Genomic DNA, 24,654 nt, shown 5'->3' on the forward strand with positions numbered 1-24,654 from the left:
GTCCTTCATGAGAGAGTGTCTACAAATCACAATCTTTCATAAACATATCTCTACACCAACCAGCTCTAAATGGGACCACAAGTCTAATCTCCTTCCTGCAGAAAGTGAAAACTTGCCATAATACATTTTACCAATTCAATGCTGTGCATAGGAAAAAATTATTTCCCAACCCTCTAAGTGATCAGCTTCTTCTCTGAAGCCCAATATTTCACTGCCGTTATTTCAAGCCTGCAGAATACAAATATCATTGGTCATCAGTTGATTCAGCCCTTTTTGAAAATCCAGCCACAGTATTTGATGATTCAATCACATCTGATGTCAACAATTCCACAGGATAAATAATTCAGAAGCCAGGGATTCCTCCTCTCTTCTCCCCATAAGGTAGTGACAGTTTCTAAGTTATAATCTCAATGGGGACTATTGCAGTACAGTGAAATGTCACTATGAGCAGAGTAAAATTTTACTATAATGGGGTGAAAATGCATTAAATGTTACTGTAGCAACTTGGGACATTTCTTTCCCTATTCTATAAACTGAATTGTACTTTAACCAAGTTCATTGTGAACTGACCTGGCGTGACCCTACTGAGAAGCAAGACGTGATAGAAGTACACCTGAAAAACTATGGGCTGTAGACATGGATCTCACTGCAGCCAAGGAGCCAAATTCAACTGCGGTATAAGCAGGCGTAGCCCCATTTAAGTTAATGGTGCTGTACCCACATCAAGAAGGGCTTATTATGGCCTGTAATTTGCTAACCTACATTAAACAGAAGCTGGGGGACCTGGGGATTCTGCAGTGGGTTTTGTAAGAACAAGGCACCTCTGACCTTTTTTATAGTAAATATTTTTCCCAAGGCAGATATCTCGTCTATAATGCAGTGAACACATCAAGTCACTGGCTGCCAACATCCATGAAAGGCTCTTTTATCAGGGTTGAGGTGGCGGGGGGAATTGACGGATAGAGATGGAGTGGGGGTGGGGGGAAGAGAAGGAACTTTGCATGCTTCAATGAATATTCATCGCATCCTCTAATTTATTATCATGTTTACAGCCAAAACTGCAGAGCAAATTATATTCTACATCAGGTCCCGAGGGGGGGGTTTCATCTCCACAGCTTGGACTGTTACCAAAATAAAGCACATTAAAGAGAGAAATTGCAATGAGGGTCATTAATATTTAATGTGCTGGAGAAGCAATGCTCCTTATCACAAAAAAGTGAAGGGGGGGGAGGGAAAGACCCACCTAATCGCTGGCTCCACCACATTCTATTCATTCAGTAAATGAAATAATAAAAAAAAGGGAACTATTCCAGAAAGCTGCCTGCAAAGAGTCCCACCAACAGCAAGTTCTTAAGAGTGCCAGGCAGAAATTTGATAATCTAAACACATAGAGCAACTGACAGTATATGGTGAAGAAAAACCTGAACCTGCCACAATGTGGAAATGAAGGATTGCGTGGGGAAAATTTTGAAATTTCTAGTGCATATAGAGGGGAATCAGGACATGTGGGATTCCTGACACTGCTGTTTCTTGGGAGGAATCAGTGCATGGGGGATACTTGAACCTGCTAGTGCATGAGGAGATGATCCAGCACTTGGGAAAAACCTAGCACAGTGGGCATATATGCAATTTCCAGTGCAAGGGGAGGGGAACCAGTACCTGGGGTAACCCAAAACTGCATTGGTATCAGGAAGAACCAGTCCATGGGGTGACTTGAAACTGCCAGTGCAAGGGGAGGAGACCAGCACACAAGGGAAAGCAAAGCTTCTCATGCTCAGGCAAAACATGTACAGCACCTCAGGACAAATAGCATGAGCTACTGGAGTCTTTCTAGGAGCTCAAATACTACAGCAAGAAGGAGTGAGAAAAATGCCTAGAGACAGAGTAAAAAACAAGAATGCTTGAATCAATCTAGGCCAGTATTTAAAGTTTCAAGGGCAAATTCTACACTACCTCGCTACACCCAGGGTGTGACTGCTCTTCCTTCATGTCCTTATCAGTGAAGGAGTCCTCAACTACCATTTCTCAAGCAGCACCAGGGCTTCTCGGGCAGGTCTTCTTTCTGTCTTCAAACCTAGAAGAGAGAATGCCTGTTGTCTCAATCACTGGTCCATGGAGAAGGGGATACTTTCTCTTTTTATCCCCATTCCCACTGGGAAGAAAGGAGTGAGGATCCAGAAGCCTGACTGAACTCAAGTCTTGCCACATACCCGCTGAGGTATTTTTAGATTCAGATTCTAATTGCAATTAGAGCCTTAGCTCAGAGCATTGCCCAGGGATGAGATGCAGCTCCTCCCAGCCAGTCACTGTTCCTAGGGAATACCATGTGCCTCAGGCATTGTTTGGCTATGCATGCACTGGTATTACTTGAGCATTAATTGGCATTCTGTTCACACTGACTCTGTGCAGACTGACACATGGCTCAGATAAGCAGACATTGCACAATCAGGATTCAGCTTTTCAGTCAGGAAGATGCTAATTTGTTTTCTCACAGAGCTGAGGTCATCCTAGGTGAGCTGTGAGTTACCACTCCTGGCTTTCACTCATTAACCCCTTGACTGCTGCTGCAATAGCTCTGTGCCCAGAAACAGCTTTAATTGGAAGGGCTAGTGCTGTTGGTGGCTCCAGAGTCATACATTTACTGATGGGTCTATTATCTTAGCCTGAAATGAAGCTGGCCATAGCAATATTTGCCATTGATCTCTCCCCGCTTGGAACCAGGCCCACAGAGAGACTCTCAGGGGGTGCATGGAGAAAGATTATAGCATAGCAGAAAACCTTTCAACAGAGTCCTAGTTAGAATTCAGTTTTATATGTCTTTTCAAGTGTCTTGACGTGCTGGAAGCTTTAGCATACTCCCTCACAGATAGTCACCCACATTACTATAAAACCATAACAGTTGGTACAATAGCCATCTGTATTAGTTTCAGCAGTGAGACCACAAAATGAATGCACATAGAGCACTGCAAGCTGAACAGAAGTGGTCCTTGTCAGTACTTGGATAGAAGGTCTCCAAGACAAATCCAGGAGACTGCAGGAAGGGTTATTTCAGTTGGAGGCGCTGTCCCAGTACTGAACCGAATGCCCCCCCTGCGGCATTACAGGATGCTGTCCTGGAGGTGTCCTTCCAGGATGAGACTTGAGCATTAAAAGATCCTATAACTTTTTATCCCACAAATGTGCTTCTACCCTGACCCGGAGGGCTCACCCCAGCGTGAATTGATAATCCAGTAGGGCAGGTCAGAAATTTTCCAGCTAACATTTTTCCAATCAGAAAATGTTCTGCAGAAAAACATTGATTTTAGCAAAATTTCATTTAGAAAAAACTTGCAATAGAGCATTATAATAAGGTTGAAACATCCCAGTGTGACTTTTTTGGAACAGAAAGATTCAATTTTCCATTTCAAAATGACTTTGCATTTCATTGTTTTTTCCAGTTTATAAAGTTGAAATCAGAATGAAACATTTCAGTCCACCTGAAACAATTTTTTCCAGGATTTCATTTTGGGGGAAATTTCAAATTTGTTTTTATCCCATTTCAGAATGGAAAAAAATTAAAAATCACAAGATCTCCCATAAAATGGAAAATCTACCTCCTGTCAACCTCTATAGTTTAGTGTCTGTCGTTCATTCAGATTTTGGCCTCTCTGCTTCTGCCAGCAAAGGTGCCAAGTATTTCAAAGGGTGGTGATTTTGGGGATGTAGATTGAATGTCGTTTCAATAGAAGTGGACTGATAGCACAAACTCACTTCATTGAACAGCTGTTATAACTTTTAGTTGCCATCAATCTGTGCCAGTGAAAACCTAGCCACAGAAGTTTAAGTACTAGAGTACCCACAACAACTGGGAGGGATTGCAACTGCTTTGGAGGACAGGGTCATAATTCAAAATGATCTGGACAAATTGGAGAAATGGTCTGAGTTAAACAGGATGAGGTTTAACAAAGACAAATGCAAAGTGTTCCACTTAGGAAGGAAAAATCAGTTTCACACATACAGAATGGGAAGAGACTGTCTAGGAAGGAGTATGGCAGAAAGGGATCTAGGGGTTATAGTGGACCACAAACTAAATATGAGTCAACAGTGTGATGCTGTTGCAAAAAAAGCAAACATGATTCTGGGATGTATTAATAGGTGTGTTGTGAGCAAGACACGAGAAGTCATCCTTCCGCTCTACTCTGCTCTGGTTAGGCCTCAGCTGGAGTATTGTGTCCAGTTCTGGGCACCGCATTTTAAAAAAGATGTGGAGAAATTGGAAAGGGTCCAGAGAAGAGCAACAAGAATGATTAAAGGTCTTGAGAACATGACCTATGAAGGAAGGCTGAAAGAATTGGGTTTGTTTAGTTTGGAAAAGAAAAGACTGAGAGGGGACATGATAGCAGTTTTCAGGTATTTAAAAGGGTGTCATAAGGAGGAGGGAGAAAACTTGTTCACCTTAGCCTCTAAGGATAGAACCAGAAGCAATGGGTTTAAACTGCAGCAAGGGAGGTCTAGGTTGGACATTAGGAAAAAGTTCCTGTCAGGGTGGTTAAACACTGGAATAAATTGCCTAGGGAGGTTGTGGAATCTCCATCTCTGGAGATATTTAAGAGTAGGTTAGATAAATGTCTATCAGGGATGGTCTAGACAGTATTTGGTCCTGCCATGTGGGCAGGGGACTGGACTCGATGACCTCTCGAGGTCCCTTCCAGTCCTAGAATCTATGAATCTATGAACAATCTCTGTGGTTATGTGAATTCCATGATGTCATTACACTAGGATAGCTCTCCAGGTACCGTTCCACCCCTTCACATTAAAAATTAAAAAAATAAAGAGAGAAAGAAAATGGGCAAATGAAATTCTTCTCCCATGCATCTACTTGTGGATACTCTACCTCACATCCACAAGGGTTTAACAGGGATAGCCTCTCAGGTGAAGGCCAGTCACCTGAAGTGATGAAAATTCCACACTAAGTGAGTTAGGAGCACAACTCCCATTGATTTTCATCTTTAATCTACGAACAGAGTTAACATCATCCACAACCCCATTTTGCTGACTGTGTGATTTGCAAATTGCTTCAGCTAGAAGTTGAATTCAGACCCTCATAGATATCAGATTTACAAGGACAGCTATAAAGGTCCTTCTCCTCGAGCTGTATCTCAGATGGATTTATACTTCTGCAAGCTGGAAACTGGGCCTTGCTTATTGCACAGACAGCAACATTTCAAAACAATGCATCAGCTGGTCCTATGCTGGGAAGTAGTGGGGCAGGGGTGAAAATATGGGGCTTTTCTAACTAACATAAGATAGGTGGGAACTCCATTTCATACAAGGGAACAGGCACAGTTTCAGAAGGCAAGAAGAGGGGAAAACAGAACAGCTGAAGAAAAAGAAAACGTGCCATAGGATAACCACCTACCAGAGAACGAGACAGATAGACAGACAGACAACATTATCTCCTTCCTGGATGCTTACATTCCCCAGGCAATAGCACTGCCTGTGTTCATTCCTAGTTAGAAAACTCCTATGCTGTATGAATATTATAAAGCAGGGGGATAGGATAGGATTAAAAGAATGCCAGAGACTCAATGCTGTGACACTTCCAAAAATCATGAATTTAAGAATAGCTACTCACTGGAGATATTCTCCTGGAAAGAAATATGGTGGCAGCGAGCAGCCAGCAAGTGGCACAAGCATTAGTATTCAGCCTGCGCTCCCTGAACCCAGCCAAGAAATATGAATAATGCAGAAAAATGAAAGGATTCAAGGCAGAGGATTAGGCCGTTCATCTTCAACCTTGTAATTATCTCTCTTTCTGACACTAATAATTTGGGGGAAAAGAAGAGAGCCAGCATATAAATACACCCAGCCCCTCACTCAGCAATGTACTGAGGCACATTTAACTCCATCTTAAGTCCCAGTGAACAATTTCTGTGGTTGTGTGTACAGAGCTGTGGTGTATGCATTGCACTGGGGGGAGGTGTCAAAAATCCAGCTGTTCATAATGGTAACATCATCATTGTAAAGAACCAGGTTTGTCAAAATAAGCTGGTTTCCAGTTAGCTGAGCTCACCAACAAGTCTGTTCTTTAAGCCATCAAACAGTAGCTGGTCAGCACAGGGGTAATACCATAGGGTATTTACTCTTCAAAGTGATGTTTCAATTTGTCATCTCCTGTAGCTAAATATGGAAACCCTGACAGATGCTTCCTAGAAAAGTGTCCTTGGATTATCAGACTCTTCCCTTGACAGCAGGTAAAAAGCTGTACCAGCACTACGATCTGGAAACCTGGGTGAGAATGGGTATCAATCACAGCTTCCTTGTCTCCTCCTTCAGCTGGGACTGAATATAGTCTGGCTGTTGGTGTAGATGGGGGCTAACTGTATTCAGTATCTCTGTTACAGAAAGCATGGAAGAGACCACATAGAAGGCCAAGCAGTATTCAATCCCAATTGAGGAGGGCTGTGGAAAGAATTGTGATCCATACATGTTGTCAGCCATGACTCCAACAATGACAGACCTGACTGTACACAGCATAGCACAGAAACATAACTGGGAATTCTCTGGTGCAGTACTCTCCCAGCAGAGCAACCCCCACTGAATTCAGGTTGGTGCACTTCATTTAATATGAATATAAACCTTCCATGCCACCAACCAAAAGTCTATTCCTGTATTCCATATAGCCCCCATGTAACAAATCTGGGACTCCCTGGAAACCTCACATTTGTCACTGCAGTACATACTCTGGCCATCTGGAACTTCACCACAACAGGAAGAGAACTCAGGTCCTCCTGTACAAAAGTTACAGGCGTCTAATTCTTGAGCTAGTGGAGAGTCTCAATTAGCAGTCTAGTGCCAAAAATACACAGCTCAGTAATTCTGACTCTATTCAGTATGCGGCAATGGTGCAAACAAAAGCCAGACCATCTCACTATTGTGTCACCACATTTTCCTGCCTGATCATGGCCACTGTACTGTGTGCATTGAACCAACCCTATTTTGACAGCATTTATATGTATCAGGCCAAATGATGAAATCCACATAATTCATTCAGAATAACAGAAGCAGATTTACTGGAATTAGAGCTTGGCAACATTTTTTCCCCATGAATAGTACATTTTGCTGAGCAATGCACTTTCAGGAAAAATGAAACAACTTGGCCTTTCTGCTGAATAAAAAAAAAAAGGAGGAACAGTTGTTTTGTTTATTTCAAAAAAGTCAAACTGTTTCATTTAGACACTTTTCAAATGAACCGTTTCAAAAAGGACAATTTGAATCAACCTGAACATTTTTGTTGTTGGTTTTTTTATGTCAGCAAGAAAATGGGAGGGTAGGGAATCAGTTTTGCTCAAAATGATCCATCCCCTCCGCCCCCACTCCCACAGTTAGTCACTGAACCACAACAATCAATTATTTACTCAGCTCTAATTTGAATGAAATATTGTCTAATTTAAGATAACTGTATCCTGATTTAAATAGACATCTATAGCCATACTCAGCCCCGATATAACACCACAGACTTCAACAATCTGATGATATACCAGGGATGCTGTAATATATATATAGAATATATATAAGGGGTGTTGAAGTTACAGCAGCCAATGTTTTCAAACAAGAGCTAGGCACCTAAGTCCATTTTAGGCACCTAAATCAAAGTGGCCTGATTTTTCAAAGATGCTGAGCACCCATAGCAAACTTTAAAAATGGATTTAGGTGCCTAAATTTTGGCACAGAATTTGTAAAATGTTGGGCAATATATAACTAAGTATAAATATAATGATATTATGGAAATAACACTTAAGTGGAAATTATTGGCTAAACAAGCTGCCAATGTCATTTGGAAAACCAATACTAACAATCATTAAATCTATTTGAAGAGGTATAATTTGAGTCCTACTCCTGCAGATAGAGAAAATCTTGAAATGACTTAAAAGATTATTTTGGCCAAAAATTTACTCACACTGTATTTCTTTGACGGTTTCTTCACATAAATAAGCCAAAATCAGGAATGGCAAATTGAAATAAAGATTGGATAATGCATGAACTAACCAAAATGTTATCTGATCTTTTTTTAAGCCACCCCTGAGAAACAGTCAAATTATATTTTTCATTATTATTTTTCATTTTTGATTACACTATGTTTGTGTTCTGGCTGGGACCAGAAAAGGAAGTGCCAAAATACAGTAATATATTTTGTCCCCATGATAGTGCCAGACAAATATTGCAGACACACAAGGATTTGCAAGTCTTCATAAGGTATGCATAAGTGTCACTCATACCCAACTTTTTGATCACTAACTTCGCAAGCATTTTGAATCCAAGGAGGACTGTGACCAGCAGTAAAACAATGGTAAAATCAGGCTTTACAGATTGGTTAAAAGGGGTTCCCAAAGAGAGAAAAATAAAGCAACAGTGAGAAAAAAAGAAAATGTTTCCAAATTTTATAATGTCCAAAGGTCCTGATCCTGCAAGCTGTTCCCTGAGCTCAATCCCAGAAAGTGCCATTGATTTTAATAGAGCTCTGTATGAATGCAAGAGTTTGCCCATTCACAGCAGCTTGCAGGATCAGGACATAACAACACTATACAAGGCAATAAGATACAGTGCTCAAACCTCAAACAAAAATGGGCCTCATCACACAGTGCAGTGGAAGCCCCTTTCTTGTTGGAAGCCCCCTGTGTTTATGGAAGCCCCTTTCTTCCCCACCCCCATGTTTTGAGGCTTCTTTGCAAACAAGGCAGATATAAACCATTAAAGTGACTCCCCTGATTTGGGCTTAGAAAGCCTGCAGACTTCCGGGTTGGTGCAGCTATCATTGCCCCAGCAGATGCACAGCTACCAGACCTCTGTGTAAATCAGCAACAACCCTGGTTTAGCATCTTGATTCTTTCTCTGCCCCAGACCCTCATCTGCCACCCTCCTATCCTCTGAAATCCCCAGGCAGGGCCGGCTCCAGCCACCAGCCCACCAAGCATCTGCTTGGGGCGGTGCCTGGAGGGGGGCGGCGCGGTGGGGCGCTCAGGCCCGAGAGCGGGGCCGCGACTGGGCTCGCCGCCCTCTCTGCAGTGTTCCCGCCCTCCCCCTGGCGTTCCGGCTGGTCGGGGAGAGCGGGGCCCAGGCCGGGCTTGCTGCCCTCCTCCCGGCGCTCCGGCCGGTCGGGGAGAGCAGAGAGCCGCGGCGGGCTCACCGTCCTCCCCCCAGCGCTCTGGCTGCCGGGGGCTCTCTGCCCTCCCCCCAGCACTCTGGGCGCCGGGGAGAGAGGAGAGCCTCGGCCGGGCTCGCCGCCCTCCTCCCGGTGCTCTGGTCGCCGGGGAGAGCAGAGAGCCCCGGCCTGGCTCTCCGCCCTCCTCCCGGCGCTCTGGCCGCCAGGGGCTCTCCGCCCTCCCACCGGCGCTCTGGCCGCCAGGGAGAGCGGAGAGCCCCAGCCGGGCTCACCGCTCTCCTCCTGGCGCTCTGGCCGCCGGGGAGAGTGGAGAGCCCCGGCCAGGTTCTCAGCCCTGCTCCTGGCGCTCTGGCCGCCGGGAAGAGCGGAGAGCCCCAGCTGGGCTCACCGCCCTCCTCCCGGCGCTCTGGCCGCCGGGGGGCTCTCCGCCCTCCCCCCGGCGCTGTGGCTGCCGGAGAGAGGGGGAGCCGCGGCGGGCTCTCTGCCCTCCTCCCGGTGCTCTGGCCGCCGGGAAGAGCGGCGGCCGCGGCGGGCTCACCGCCCTCCCCCCGGCACTCCGGCCAGTTGGGGATTGCGGGCCCACAGCTGGGCTCAGCGCCCTCCTCTGCCGTGCTGTGGGGGGCGGGTGGCTTTTTTGCCTAGGGCGGCAAAAAAACCAGAGCCGGCCCTGTCCCCAGGTTAGCGGCTCAGGAACCAATTCTTTCTCAGAAAGAGTGGAAAGGTAGCACTTTCGAACAGTTCTGCACAAAGCACTTGTCATTACCAAAATACAAGAGGAGGCTGCACTTGCAGGAGGCTTCAGTTAGTCTACTGAAATTACTGCATGTGTTTCTCACTCTCCATGGAGATAAATCTTATTGAATAATACTATCCAGCACAGAGGGATTTTTCCACCCCTTACTGTTTGTTATTATTTCAGCCCAGAAGGTGATTGATAAAGGATATATTTCTATCTAATGTACTTACTTATATGGCTCCATATCACTATAGAATTTGAACACTTTAAAATCTTTATTGTATTTTATCCTCACAATACCCCTGTAAGGAATGGAAGTGCTATTATCCCTATTTTACACATAACCTCACTTTCCTAAGTGAAATATGCAAGGGGAGTAGGAATTTGAACCCAAGCCTCCCAAGTCAGCATTGTAACCACTGGTCCATGCTTCCTTGCTGCTGGATTTTTCTTTCATTTCAATCAAATCCATAATTCTATCTACTGGAATTACTTCACCTGTGACTGTAATGCAGACACCTCTGGTGTGGAAACGTGCACTGCAACACCACACTATACTTTACAAAATAAAGAACTCAACAACAGGGAGGATTTTAAATAAGAAAAATCTGATTACCCAAAATGGAACTTGTCAGGATGCAGGAGTTAACACCCTAACTCTTGCAAGAAAATCCCAGCGGGACTTTACAATGACAAGAAGTGAGCACCTGGGTTTTTCTGAAAGATAAACCCTCCAACACTACATTGCCTCCTAACATCATGCTGAGGGTTTGGTTCAATGCTTTCTCAGAGGGAAGAATGGCACCTACTAGAATTTCCTTATAACCGAGCATGTGAATACCAACCAATCCTGATGTTGTTTATCTTGAAAACTCAGATGGGATTATAGCCTGGGATTATATGGCTGCAAATTGTTTTACTGTAATAGACCTATACTTAGCAGCTGATGTATTTCAGAGCAGAGTAGGAAAGTTAATCACAAATGCTTGACGGAATATGAGCAAATGCAAATGGCAGATAGTCACTTGTGTTAGTATCTTTTAAGACACTAGAAATGTATTAGCTCAGAGAGGTGGGTTAAATCCAAGTAACACTGATTTACTAATAGAGAGCCAGAAAATTTCAACGTCATATCTACTTTGCATTCTCACTGGTACTTTCTCTGTCTTCCTCAGTTCCTCCTAACAGACTAACCATGCTACACTTACCCCTAGTACATGTCATTGGAGGAAGTAGCAGCTTTGGAGAGATATTTGTTGAGATTACATCTCCAAGGACTGGGACAACCCAACTTTGTGATCAAGGAGTTAGAGCAAATGATATCGATTTGGAAGGGATTTAATATGATCTGCATGAAGAGAAGCCCCCCTTTTGGTTAGGGAGCCCTAGATCCTTTAGCCCATCAGATGTGACTTTGTGAGCAGTAGGCAGCCAAATGCAATCAGTACAGGAGTTTCACATTCAGAGATAAGCTGCCTTGCTGGCTCAGGTTACAAGGTGTTTTGGCTTTCATCCCAATCTGAAACTTTGGATGGAATCTATTTAATTCTCCAGGATCAAATAGCACAGGCTCTTGGCCGCTGTCCATTGCAAGATTGAATTCAACTGGGCAGGTGTTCCAATGATTCAATTAGAATCCAGTTTATTTCTGATCTTTCCTTTGCTTTAATTTTCTATGTCCCCTTCCTTGGTAAAATCCCTTCCACAATAATGCAGTCATCTTGGCTATTTGAGATGGGGCTATGAAAGAGAAAAGACACCTCAGTCGATATTAAAAATGCAAGGAAGTGTTGAGAAATAATTGAACTAGAGCCTTCTCACTGGTGGCTCTGTCGGGGATAAAAATCAGGATGTATATGATGTGCTGCTGTTATCTTGCCAACCCCAGGAATTCCCAGATGTCTCTCCAGGTTCTTTGAACTTTTACACTAATCAATAAAACATCACATTATAGCAAAAATGCGTTCTTAGGCTGTAGAAGGCCTGGATTTTTTTTTTTTATGTGAACCTTAAAAGGGTGAGGTTTAGATAAACATCCATATATCTGGGTGTTTTTCTGAAGCTGATGTGAACCACTTGCATCTTCTAATATGAAAGCAGACACTTTTGTGCTATTCCGGCATTTCTGCGTGTGTTCTCTTTGGAGGTTTGTCACACAAGTACTAACCAGGATCAATCTTCTGTAATACATGAGATCATATAATATCACAGCTCAAAGTGCCATAGCTTTTACCACTAGAATCTGGACTGTAAGCTCCTATAGCATGAAGTCCACTGATGAGGGGTGGGGATGTAACTGAAAGCCGGGGGAGAACAAACAAGTAGCACTGGATATATGGAAGGGTTGTGGCCCGGGTGTCCAAGAACCATGCGGATTTGGCAGAGGCCCAGGGCTGCCTCCATTCTTGGCTTCCTAAGGAGATTAAGCCATATTTAAAACTGCCGTCCTGTGGCAGAATTGCCCTCAGGTGGCCTCAATGATAGCCCCCTCAGACATAGGCACCGATTCCATGGGTGCTCCAGAGCTGGAGAACCCACAGAGAATAATTAGTGGGTGCTGCTCAGCAGCATCACTGGCAGCCAAGCTCCGCCTACCCCCCAGCACTCTCACCTACCGGTGGCTCCACTGACCAGCTACTCCTCCCTCCCAGCGCCTCCCGCCCACCACAATCAACTGTTTCGCAGCACGTAGGAAGCTTCAGGAGGGAGAGAGAGGAGTGGAGATTGTCCATACTTGGGAGAGGAGGCATGAAAGAGGTGGGACGGGGGCAGATCGGGGGCTGGAAGAAGCGAGCGGGGACTTGGGGGAAGGGGTGGAGTGGGGGCAGGGCCTGGGGCGGAGCAGGGCACCCCCTGGCTAGAGGGGAAGTCTGCTCCAATGTCCTCAGGCACAGCTGACTCCATTGGTATAAGAATTACAAACTGCATTCTGCTGTACCAGTACAAGTGAATCAAAGTGATGCTCACTAGAGTTGCCAATCCTCCAGGATTGTCCTGGAGTTTCCAGGAATTAACGATTAATCTTTAATTAAAGATATCATGTGATGAAACATCCAGGAATACGTCCAATCAAAATTGGCAACCCTAATGCTCACTGGTATGCAGTTCTGGCAAAGACTAGCTGTTAGCATGTTAACTAAGTGTCTAGGTGAGTGATCTGTTCTACAAATTTCTATGTAACCAATAGGCATGGCTCAAGGGGTTATTAATAAGCTATAAAGCCTTTCCCCTCTATGTTGCTGGTTCTAATCCATTCCAGGCTGGCAATGACTGAAAGCTGTTAGTGACATATATTGCAATATACATATTTCCTGCATATCTTTGGGAGATCTTATTGAATTAATCTAAGTATATTTGGGGCCCATTGTATTAAATGTGAAGTTTATGTACTATTATCAACTGGGGTTGTACATAACATCTGTAGAGAGGGGATTCGATGTGAGTTCTTGGATTTCAAAGTACTACATTGAAAATGTGCCAGATAAGAATGGACTTTTGGAACAATAAGTATTAAGTGGATTTCCTGGGGGATTACTTAGGGAGAGGTTAATGCAAATTACCCAACTCCAGATATGCAAAAACAAAATGCTATCAAGAATCAGGGCATGCAGCAGAGCCAGTCTCCTGGCAACCTAACAAGAGCAGCTGGCCTGTAACAGTCTTCCTGATAGGTTGGAAGAGTCAGCAGAACAGTTCTTAAGCTCAGCAGCAGTAGGCACACTAGTATAGTGGCTTCCTAAAGCATTCGTCCATGGCTACAATAGCTCCTGCCTTGTTCCCAGCCTTGCCTCACTCCAAGTAACCTGGCTCTGACCCTCAGCTCCAATTCCTCATTTTGACTCTGACCCTTGGCTCTGGCCTGTGACTCCTGTTCAAAGTCTGGATGCCAATTCCAGGCTACTGACTCTGGCTCTGACCAGCAGGCACAACAGTCCATGTTCCAGTCATATGACACCAGCCTGATGAAGCTCTGCTCTGAGGAGGGGGTCTTTGTTACCAGAAGCTATGATCAAGTGCCCGAGCTGTATAAAGAAACTGGCTGATCTGCTCAGTCTCAGTTCTGGGTCTGAATCTGAGACAGTTACGAACCTGTAACCATCAAGAAAACCCAGTTGAGAGTTATGAAGGACTGACACCTACTGGAGCCTGAGATTGGGGTGATCTCTGATAAGCTTTTTAGCATGTGTGTAGGTTCTCTTATTCTTAATATGTTTTCTATGTAAAGCTTTTACCTTAAGAATAAATGTGCTTGCTTGGAAAGGACTGTATGGTAACTTGCAATTGTGGACAATTATGTTGTTCATAGCCCCTCAAGAGAAAGCAAAGCCTAAATGCTGGCTTGTCTAGGTCTTCCTGGGAATATCACAGTGTAGGCAGGGAACTATGCAGCCTGGGGGAAAAAAAAGAGGGTGATGGCTGAGGAACTGGGAAGCTAGAGTAGGTTCCCTTGGTAGGCCATAGAGGGGGGATAAAGGTGTAGTTACTTTTAAACTGCCTTCCAACCTGCTTGACATGGATTTTGTGGGTCTCAACTTTGTTCCTAATGAACATGGGTCAGAACAAAGCAACCTACCATCATAAATTTGCAGCACTGTCATTGGCAGCCATGGAAGAGAGACTAAAGATTGAAAAGCCACAGATACTGACTCCTTTCCTCATTCTTATAAGGTACTCCTCTAACTCATGATTGAACTAAACTAGAAAGGGGCAGCCAAGGAGAAGTTTCCACTGCCTCTGGCTATAGATTTTTTTTTTTTGTAATAAAAACAGAACTTCACTCCCCAAAGCTCTGAAATTGAGCATCTCTCTCAAGCTCTAAATTCTCTTTAGAATATGTACAATAAAATAAACAAATAAGTAGTTTTACAACAGCGATAACAACAAAAACAAAGCTCAGCAAGGACAGAAATCCATTTAAGATGGTGATTGACTAAGAGCAGTAAGAAAATTCAAGTGAAATAAAACTTTATGATATAAGTTAGTTACCAGTGTCAAGAAGGGTCTGAAGAAGAATTTATCATCTCATTTGTCTTTAGACTGCTCCAAACACTAAATAAGATTTTTTTTTAAAAAAAGCTCAGAGTAATCAGTCATATCCAGGAGACATTCACTACGCTATCACATGAAGGTCTGCTTACCACTAAATATGGGCAAACAGCTTCACTTACAGTGAACACTGAACCAAACTGTTGCCTAAGAGAATATTTTGAGAAGTTTCTCAAACCAGTTCAGCTAATATTTTTTTAATTGGGTCCAGGAAGCGGATGTGCTGAGATTCTGTAAGAAAGTCGGCGCATGTGAAAGTGGCAGCCCTCGTGTGCCATATATAAGCATTAGGGCTTATCTGAAAACAAATTTTTGAAGTTTCCCCAGCACATTCTTTCCCCTTTAAGGCTCCCTACATCCTAATACCGCCCGCTTTTCTTCAGAGACCATAATGCCTTTTTATTTTGTGGTGGGCTCCCTTAGGATGTGTCATTCCTTCTTTCATATGGGGGCCTCGAAGTTCCCTCTTTTGATATCAGCCCCAAGTATTAGTCTGGATCCCAGGACTATCAGTCCACCATCAGTCTATCTCCAGACTACTCCTTTTTAAGCACAAAGCCAGAGAGCAGGCTAAGCTGTTCTGAACTCTGACTCCAGCCATTAACAGCCAAGGGGAGCCCAACCAACGCATAGAACTTTGAACTGAAACAGCACAGCAAGTACACAGAAATGAGTCTTCCAGCAAAGAATGGCTTTTCCTTATAAAAAGTGTACACTGTCCAACTGAAATTAGGATGATATTCTCTTATTTAACCTCAGTTACTGGGATCCCCTTTAAAAGGGTCTGTGTGACAACAAACCTCTAATACTTGACTTGCAACTAACTATACACATGAAAGGGAAAGATTGGCCTAGCTGGAGATTAAAGTTCTCCTTCTCTTTGTAGAATTGCACAGCAGGGACATGGCAAGTTCAAGGTTCCTTCGCCCTGTGTGCTTTCACCATGAGCTGGAGGAAGCCTGAGGGTGAAAGGAGAGTTTTGTCTATGTACCCATTCAGTCCTGGGTTTCTCTGCACAAACAGCTAATATTGTGCCTGAGATTTTAATCAGAGCTGGTGGGAACATTTTCAAATAAATGTTGGTGAGATTTGTTTGTTTGTTTGTGCAGGGGTGGATTGGTCCAGAAATGTTGTTTTGTCGAAGCTGAAATGTTCTGTGGTGACGTATCGATTTCAATGACATTTTTGACAGGAAGGCTTCTGAGGTGCAGCCAGACTATCTGCTTGCTTACAGAGAGAGAGAGAGCTGAATTGAAAACCTGACCTTTGACAATTCCATTTTGCAAAACTCTTTGAAACTGTGAAAGTTGTCACAAACAGAATTGTTGTTCTCCAGCCAGCTCTAGTTTTCATGCCATGTGGACGCCAGACTAAGATCACCAGCTGATTTCACATAAGCCAGCCTTCAGCCTTCAGGCAATAATGACATTCAATCACTACCAACCTATGTTAGATTTAAGGTCACCATCTCCCATTAACAAATCTCTTAAATCCCATCTTCCATTAATCTAAAACATTTTCATAATTCACTAGTTCATTCCTTGTAATTAGTTTATTTCATTTTATTACGTTTCTCTGTAAATATCACACCAAAAAAAAAAAAAAGATCTTCTCAACTCAGTATTGTGGACACATATCCCAGGTAATATTGATGCTTTGGACTAGTTATTACCTTTCCCTGAATCCGGATGAAGACATCTTAATGTTTGAAACTGATTCAACAGAAATTCAAACAACCAGGATGTTGCGCTCAGTTTTGCAAAGGTGTCTCCTTCATAGATGTGAGAATTAAGTTTAAATATCAACATTAATAAAAGCAGGCAGAAGGCAGCCAGAGATTCCCCACCAGCACATGTGCTTTAGAAACTAATTTGCCCACTGTGTCATAGCGGCCGTCCTGAATAACGTGTAGGCACTCATGATGTAGTTATAATGTAACCTCCACTGGAGTGAGCAGGAACCACTATTTAAGATAGTGTCTGATCAATTTCTGGCAGGGATCTCTCTTCTCAGGATAGTCAGGCCCAGAACCTAAATCAGTCTAAGTGCATAAGTACCTGTCTAAGCAAGGGTCTTCTGAGGCAGCCTTCTTTGTCTCAGTAAGACAGCATGAAGCCAAAGTAAGCTTGCCAAATAGGTTCTGACAAAGTGCCAAGGAAGGGAAGGGTGTCTGTTTGCTTGCTTGCTCACTCACTCAGGCCTTGTCTACACTACGAGAGTAGTTCGATTTTACTTGCATCGAATTTTTGTAATCGATATTGCAAAGTCGAACGTGTGTGTCCACACTAAGGACAGTAATTCGACTTTGTGCGTCCACACTAACGGTGATAGCGTCGACATTCGAAGCGGTGCACTGTGGTCAGCTATCCCACAGTTCCCGCAGTCCCCTCTGCCCATTGGAATTCTGGGTGTAGCCGGCAATGCCTTCTGGGTAACAAAATGAGTCGAGGGTGCTTTTGGGAAACTGTCGTCATCCGTCCATCACTCCCGCCCTCCCTCCCTGAAAGCGCCGGCGGGAAAACAGTTCGCGCGCTTTTCCAGTCATTGACAGCGCGGACGCCACTGTACTCCGAGCATGGAGCCCGCTGCGACCATCGCTGCAGTTGTGGCCGCTCTCAACGTCTCGCAGCTTATCATAAAGGTTTCCCTGAGGCAGATGCAGAAAAGTCAGGCAAGGAGGCTACGGCACCGCGGTGATGTCCTGAAGTCTGAGAGTAGCACAGACCTGTCAGAAAGCAGGCGACCCAGCGCCGAGGACATCACAGTGGCAATGGGTCATGTTGATGCCGTGGAACGGCGATTCTGGGCACGGGAGACAAGCACTGAGTGGTGGGACCGCATAGTGCTGCAGGTCTGGGATGAATCCCAGTGGCTGCGAAACTTTCGCATGCGGAAGGGAACTTTCCTGGAACTTTGTGAGTTGCTGTCCCCTGCCCTGAAGCGCAGTGACACCCGGTTGCGAGCTGCACTGAGTGTACAGAAGCGAGTGGCCATAGCCCTGTGGAAGCTTGCAACGCCAGACAGCTACCGGTCAGTCGCGAACCAGTTTGGGGTGGGCAAATCTACCGTGGGGGTTGTTGTGATGCAAGTAGCGAAGGCAATCGTTGATGTACTGCTGCCAAAGGTAGTGACCCTGGGAAACGTGGAGGCGATCATAGATGGCTTCGCAGCGATGGGATTCCCAAACTGCGGTGGGGCCATAGATGGAACTCACATCCCTATCCTGGCACCGGACCACCAGGCCACCCAGTACATTAACCGAAAGGGATACTTTTCCATGGTGCTGCAAGCACTGGTGGACCACAGGGGACGTTTTACCAACATCTACGTGGGATGGCCGGGCAAGGTTCATGACGCTCGTGTTTTCAGGAACTCTGGTCTGTTTAGACGGCTGCAACAAGGTATTTACTTCCCGGACCACAAAATAACTGTTGGGGATGTGGAGATGCCTATAGTCATCCTCGGGGACCCAGCCTACCCGCTAATGCCCTGGCTCATGAAGCCCTATACTGGCGCCCTGGACACTGAAAAAGAACTCTTCAACTACCGGCTGAGCAAGTGCAGAATGGTGGTGGAGTGTGCTTTTGGCCGTCTCAAGGGGAGATGGAGAAGCTTACTGACTCGCTGTGATCTCAGCGAAACCAATATCCCCATTGTTATAGCAGCTTGCTGTGTGCTCCACAATCTCTGTGAGAGCAAGGGGGAGACCTTTATGGCGGGGTGGGAGGTTGAGGAAAATAGCCTGGCTGGTGATTACTCACAGCCAGACAGCCGGGCGATTAGAAGAGACCAGCGGGAAGCGCTGTGCATCCGGGAGGCTTTGAAAGCAAAGTTCCTGAGTGAGCAGGGTAACCTGTGATTTTATAGTTTGTGTACTGAGAAGCTAAACCTGCCCCCGTTTCTTTACCCAGGTAATGTTGACTATCCTATCCAGTTACATACCCCCTTCACCCCCCCTCCAACACACGTGTCGAAATAAAAATAGTTCTACTTTGTTAAAGCACACCGTTTTCTTTAATACTGTTTTAGCGGGAATTTTTTAAAACTGGGACGCAGACTGTGGTGCGGGGCGGGTCTAGTGTTGTGATGCGAATGCAGCTTCTAAACTCAAGGATTGACAGGCTCCGCTGCGGTGGGATGCTTGTTTCAACGGAGCCTGTCACCCCTCCTGATCGGGACTGTGTGTATGGGAGGTCTATTTGACTTTGTGGCAGGGGGAGGACGGTTACAGATCCCATGCTGTGTGGCTCTGTGATCCTGTCTAAGGACCGGCGCTTAAGATCTGTAACTGCCCTCCCCCGCCACAAAGTCACAGAGCAACCCACCCCCCCCAACATTACATCAAAACAACCTCCCAGACTAACCGGGGCAACTAGTCACTGCATCACTGCACTGTGTATGTGCCCTGCTGCTGTGCCTGCCCCCGACTATGTACCCTGCCAAAGGAGACTGTCCTGTCCAATTTCCAACCCCCTTTCCCCTCCTCCTCCAAAAGAACATGATTGAAACAGTAGTTAACAGAAACGAATTTTTTATTATCAACTACACATGGCATTGGGAGGTGAAACTTGGACGTGGGCTTGTGTCAGGCGGGAAGGAAAGAACTTTTCAAATTTTGGGAAATGAGAGCCTTCTGCTACTAGAGCTCTCTGCAGGGGTGGAGTGAGAGTTAGCAGGGACTCTGCCGCCTCTCCTTCTTTGCACTTTGGGTGAGGTGGGTATGGGACTTGGTGGCGGGGGAGGGCGGTTAGAGATGGACTGCAGCGGGGCTCTGTCCTCCTGCCTCCGTTCCTGCAGAACATCCACAAGGCGCCGGAGCGTGTCCGTTTGCTCCCTCAGTAGTCCAAGCAGCGTTTGAGTCGCCTGCTGGTCTTCCTGCCGCCACCTCTCCTCCCGATCCATGTTGGCTTGGTGCATTCGGGTCAAGTTCTCCCGCCACTGGGTCTGCTGTGCTGCCTGGGCTTGGGAAGAGGCCATAAGCTCAGAGAACATGTCCTCCCGTGTCCTCTTCTTCCTACGCCTAATCCGCGCTAGCCTCTGGGAGTGTGATTCCAGGCTAGGTTGTGAGACAGTCGCAGACGGGGCTGTGGAAATGGGAAAAAGGGAGTGAATTCCTCTGAAAGATAAATGTAGTTGTGAACAAAGAACATAGTCTTTCTCTGTGAACAAGACCATGCACAGCACCTTTCACATGCGCACTCAGCACAAGGTCGAATTCTCGGCCTTCGCATTCTGTGCCTGGGGTCTTGAACAGCACATTTGAGAAGCGAGGCAGCACAACGGAATTTCTGTTGCAGGCAGACATGGTAAGCCGTACACTTGTGGCAGTTTAAAACTTTTATATTACCACTGGCCTCATTTCACATTTAAATCAATGTCAGTCCCTGCTGCCAGCAATCCGGCAAGCGGGAACTCTGCCCCTGTCCCACCCCCTCGCGGCTGTCCCCGGGAATGATCCCTTTCGGCTGCCCCTCTCCCGCCTCCACCGCGTGGCTGCAAACCAGCGGTGACAGTTCTGTAAAGGAACGGGAAAGCAGTCCCAACACTAACATTCCCCTACCTAATTAAAAGCAGGTCACCATGGCCGACATCACCCTGATGAGGATCTCCGAGAGCGACAAAGAGAGAATGCTCCGGGAAAGTCTCCAAAGACCAGGGCCGTATGCCGCCCTGCTGTGCAGAGCAATGATCCCCGAGTACCTGATAATCTCGTGGCGCGGCAACGTGTCGTACTTCGGAGGACCCAATAAGGCCGCTCTCCCCAAGAACCTCATGCAACGGCTTTCAAGTTACCTCCAGGAGAGCTTCATCGAGATGTCCCAGGAGGATTACTGCTCTATCCCCGCACATATAGACCGCATTTTACTGTAGCTGCAGTAGCAGGGAATACACAGTAGAGCGGCTTGTGCAGGACAATCACTGAAAACCGGACATTGCTAGATTTCTTTTCAAAACTTGCACTGCCCCTTACTAAACCGTTAAGCGCCTAGGGCACACTAATCATGAACAACCCATTCTTTTAATTGTTAATATTCCTGTTTTGTTAAAAATAAATGTTTAGATGTTTACAACACTTACTGGCTGATCCTTCACCAGATTCTGTGTCCGGGGTAATGGCTGGGGACGCTTCGTAGGGGATCTCTGTAAGGGTGATGAAGAGATCCTGGCTGTCGGGGAAATCAGCGTTGTGAGAGCTGCCAACTGCCTCGCCCTCCTCATCTCCTTCCTCATCTTCCCCGTCCCCTAACATGTCTGAGGAACCGGCCGTGGACAGTATCCCATCCTCAGAGTCCACGGTCACTGGTGGGGTAGTGGTGGCGGCAGCACCGAGGATGGAATGCAGTGCCTCGTAGAAACGGGATGTCTGGGGATGGGATCCGGAGCGTCCGTTTGCCTCTTTGGTCTTCTGGTAGCCTTGTCTCAGCTCCTTGATTTTCACGCGGCACTGCGTTGCATCCCGGCTGTATCCTCTCTCTGCCATGTCTTTAGAGATCTTCTCGTAGATCTTTGCATTCCTTCTTTTGGATCGCAGCTCGGAAAGCACGGACTCATCGCCCCACACAGCGATGAGATCCAAGACTTCACGATCAGTCCATGCTGGGGCTCTCTTTCTATTCCCAGACTGCACGGCCATCACTGCTGGAGAGCTCTGCATCGTTGCCAGTGCTGCTGTGCTCGCCACGATGTCCAGACAGGAAATGAGATTCAAACTGGCCAGACAGGAAAAGGAATTCAAATTCAAATTTTCCCGGGGCTTTTCCTGTGTGGCTGGTCAGAGCATCCGAGCTCGCACTGCTGTCCAGAGCGTCAACAGAGTGGTGCACTGTGGGATAGCTCCCGGAGCTATTAGCGTCGATTTCCATCCACACCTAGCCTAATTCGACATGGCCATGTCGAATTTAGCGCTACTCCCCTCGTCGGGGAGGAGTACAGAAGTCGAATTAAAGAGACCTCTATGTCGAACTAAATAGCATCGCAGTGTGGACGGGTGCAGGGTTAATTCGATTTAACGGCGCTAACTTCGACATAAACGCCTAGTGTAGACCAGGCCTCACTCTCAGTATCTTCCCCTGCACCTGTAGAACTCAGAGCAAGCCCAATAGTTTCCAACTGTCTTGAGCTGTACTTCCCTCTCTTGTGCTCAGGCTCCCACACAGCACTTGCTGTAATGTTATCCAACTGAAGGTGAAATTAATGCTTAAACAGAGAAGATTAAATGAAGTTACATCAAACAAATATGTTTCCAAAATTAACCAACATGTGTCATTTATTGGTCACTGATATTAAGGGCAGAAGGGAAATTAGAAAAACAGCATAGTCTGGTTGTTAGCACACAGAACTGGAAGTCAGGAGAGCTGAGTTCCATTCTCAGCTTTGCCACTGACTGTGTGTGACCTTGGTCAAGTTTCAGATCACTCTGTGCCTCAGTTTAGTCATATGCAAAACAAGGCAATTAATTAGATTGATTCAGAGGAGGTGTTATGAGGTTTCACTCAGGTTGTAGACTGTTTTGACAGCCTTGCGGTTGAAAATGTTATTGGAACAGTATTAGTAGTCAGATTAGAGTACAATCAATCAGTATTTCTAATACAGAGTAGGAAACACATGGCTGCAATCTCATCTCTGGGCCAGAGAACCCCTGGTTCAAAGTTTCACACAAATATATGGGCACAAGAGAAGATTTTGTGCCCAGATAATCTGTGACATCACAGGATTGCCAAAATTCTTCCAAACCCAAAGAGTGCAAGAAAGGGGTGGGGGGGAAGCGATATTAAGAATCTCTTTTGGCTGTATTCTCACTTAGGCCCTGATGTTCCAGAGCATTTACAGGATTTTTTGAAGGTCTCTCCTTCATCTCCCTTTGTAGCTCCAAGCATAGTCATTGAATTTTACTGCTAAGCATATATTTTCAACCAGCAATAATACTTGTTTTGTAACGCTATAAAGGTTTTACTGCAGAATATCCTCTCCTCCATGTAAACAGACAAATTATATATATATATATATATATATATATATATATATATATATACACACACACACATACACTCATATATATAATTGGATGGATATATATAAGTCTATAAACTATATACACTTAGCATTAAAAGTGAAAGTGTTTAGAAATCTATTTTACTTTCAATGATGAATGTTCGTTATATTTTGGCATTTGTTTGAGTTTAAATAACTTGACAGTGTCCCTTTAAATACTTGTTCTTGCAGACCTGCTGCTGGGAAGAACGTGTGTTGCTATTTGCAACATGCAGGTCTGCAGCTGTGGTGCTATGCAAACACCATCTCAGCCCTAGAGATATAAAGCTATATACTAAATATTGGTTTCATTTGGAAAGAGTCAGCCAAAATGCCAGATGTCACTTCAAGTCTGAAAAGCCATTAGTTTCTGTATGTACCTGTGAAAATCATGTCATCCAAAAAGAAGTTCTTCTAGGTGAACAAGAAATGGTAAAAAAAAAGTGTAAGGCCAGGTTACATTGGAGCAAGTAATTAAGGAAATCATCTGCAAACACTTGGAAGGCGGTAAGGTGATAGGGAATAGCCAGCATGGATTTGTAAAGAACAAATCATATCAAACCAATCTGATGGCTTCCTTTGATAGAATAACGAGTCTTGTGGATAAGGGAGAAGCGGTGGATGTGGTATACCTAGACTTTAGTAAGGCATTTGATATGGTCTCGCGTGATATTCTTCTCAATAAACTAGGCAAATACAACTTAGATGGGGCTACTATAAGGTGGGTGCATAACTTCCTGGATAACCATACTCAGAGAGTAGTTATTAATGATTCCCAATCCTGCTGGAAAGGTATAACAAGTGGGGTTCTGCGGGGGTCTGTTTTGGGACCAGCTCTGTTCAATATCTTCATCAATGACTTAGATATTGGCATAGAAAGTACGCTTATTACGTTTGCAGATGATACCAAACTGGGAGGGATTGCAACTGCTTTGGAGGACAGGGTCATAATTCAAAAGGATCTGGACAAATTGGAGAAATGGTCTGAGGTAAACAGGATGAAGTTTAACAAAGACAAATGCAAAGTGCTCCACTTACGAAGGAAAAATCAGTTTCACACGGACAGAATGGGAAGAGACTGTCTAGGAAGGAGTACGGCAGAGAGGGATCTAGGGGTTATAGTGGACCACAAGCTAAAAATGAGTCAGCAGTGTGATGTTGTTGCAAAAAAAGCAAACATGATTCTGGGATGTATTAACAGGTGTGTTGTGAGCAAGACATGAGAAGTCATTCTTCTGATCTACTCTGCGCTGGTTAGGCCTCAACTGGAGTATTGTGTCCAGTTCTGGGCACCACATTTCAAGAAAGATGTGGAGAAATTGGAGAGGGTCCAGAGAAGAGCAACAAGAATGATTAACGGTCTTGAGAACATGACCTATGAAGGAAGGCTGAAAGAATTGGGTTTGTTTAGTTTGGAAAAGAGAAGACTGAGAGGGGACATGATAGACGTTTTCAGGTATCTAAAAGGGTGTCATAAGGAGGAGGGAGAAAATTTGTTCACCTTAGCCTCTAAGGATAGAACAAGAAGCAATAGGCTTAAACTGCAGCAAGGCAGGTTTAGGTTGGACATTAGGAAAAAAGTTCCTAACTGTCAGGGTGGTTAAACACTGGAATAAATTGCCTAGGGAGGTTGTGGAATCTCCATCTCTGGAGATATTTAAGAGTCGGTTAGATAAATGTCTATCAGGGATGGTCTAGA

The 24,654-nt window shown here is 45.1% G+C and overlaps 2 protein-coding genes across 2 annotated transcripts in view; both read right to left on the reverse strand.

The window, feature by feature from the left end:
• LRRC4C (leucine rich repeat containing 4C) overlaps positions 1-24,654 on the reverse strand; it is a 930,888-nt gene that overhangs the window by 785,232 nt on the left and 121,002 nt on the right. The window lies entirely within an intron of this gene.
• Positions 18,685-21,725, reverse strand: LOC135983107 (uncharacterized). Its single transcript, XM_065592779.1, has 2 exons — positions 21,003-21,725; positions 18,685-20,008 (listed from the first exon to the last, which is right to left on the reverse strand). Exons 1-2 carry the CDS (start codon positions 21,577-21,579, stop codon positions 19,533-19,535), a joined length of 1,053 nt encoding a protein of 350 aa, XP_065448851.1. The 5' UTR covers positions 21,580-21,725; the 3' UTR covers positions 18,685-19,532.

The sequence above is a fragment of the Chrysemys picta genome, chromosome 4 (assembly GCF_011386835.1).
Source record: "Chrysemys picta bellii isolate R12L10 chromosome 4, ASM1138683v2, whole genome shotgun sequence".
NCBI lineage: Eukaryota > Metazoa > Chordata > Testudines > Emydidae > Chrysemys > Chrysemys picta.

Coding starts and splice junctions, on each gene's coding strand:
- LOC135983107 (XM_065592779.1), bottom strand. CDS start 21,579: ATGCAGAGCTCTCCAGCAGTGATGGCCGTGCAGTCTGGGAATAGAAAG. Junction 20,009..21,002: donor ATCTGGTGAAGGATCAGCCA/GTAAGTGTTGTA, acceptor CCATTTCCACAG/CCCCGTCTGCGACTGTCTCA.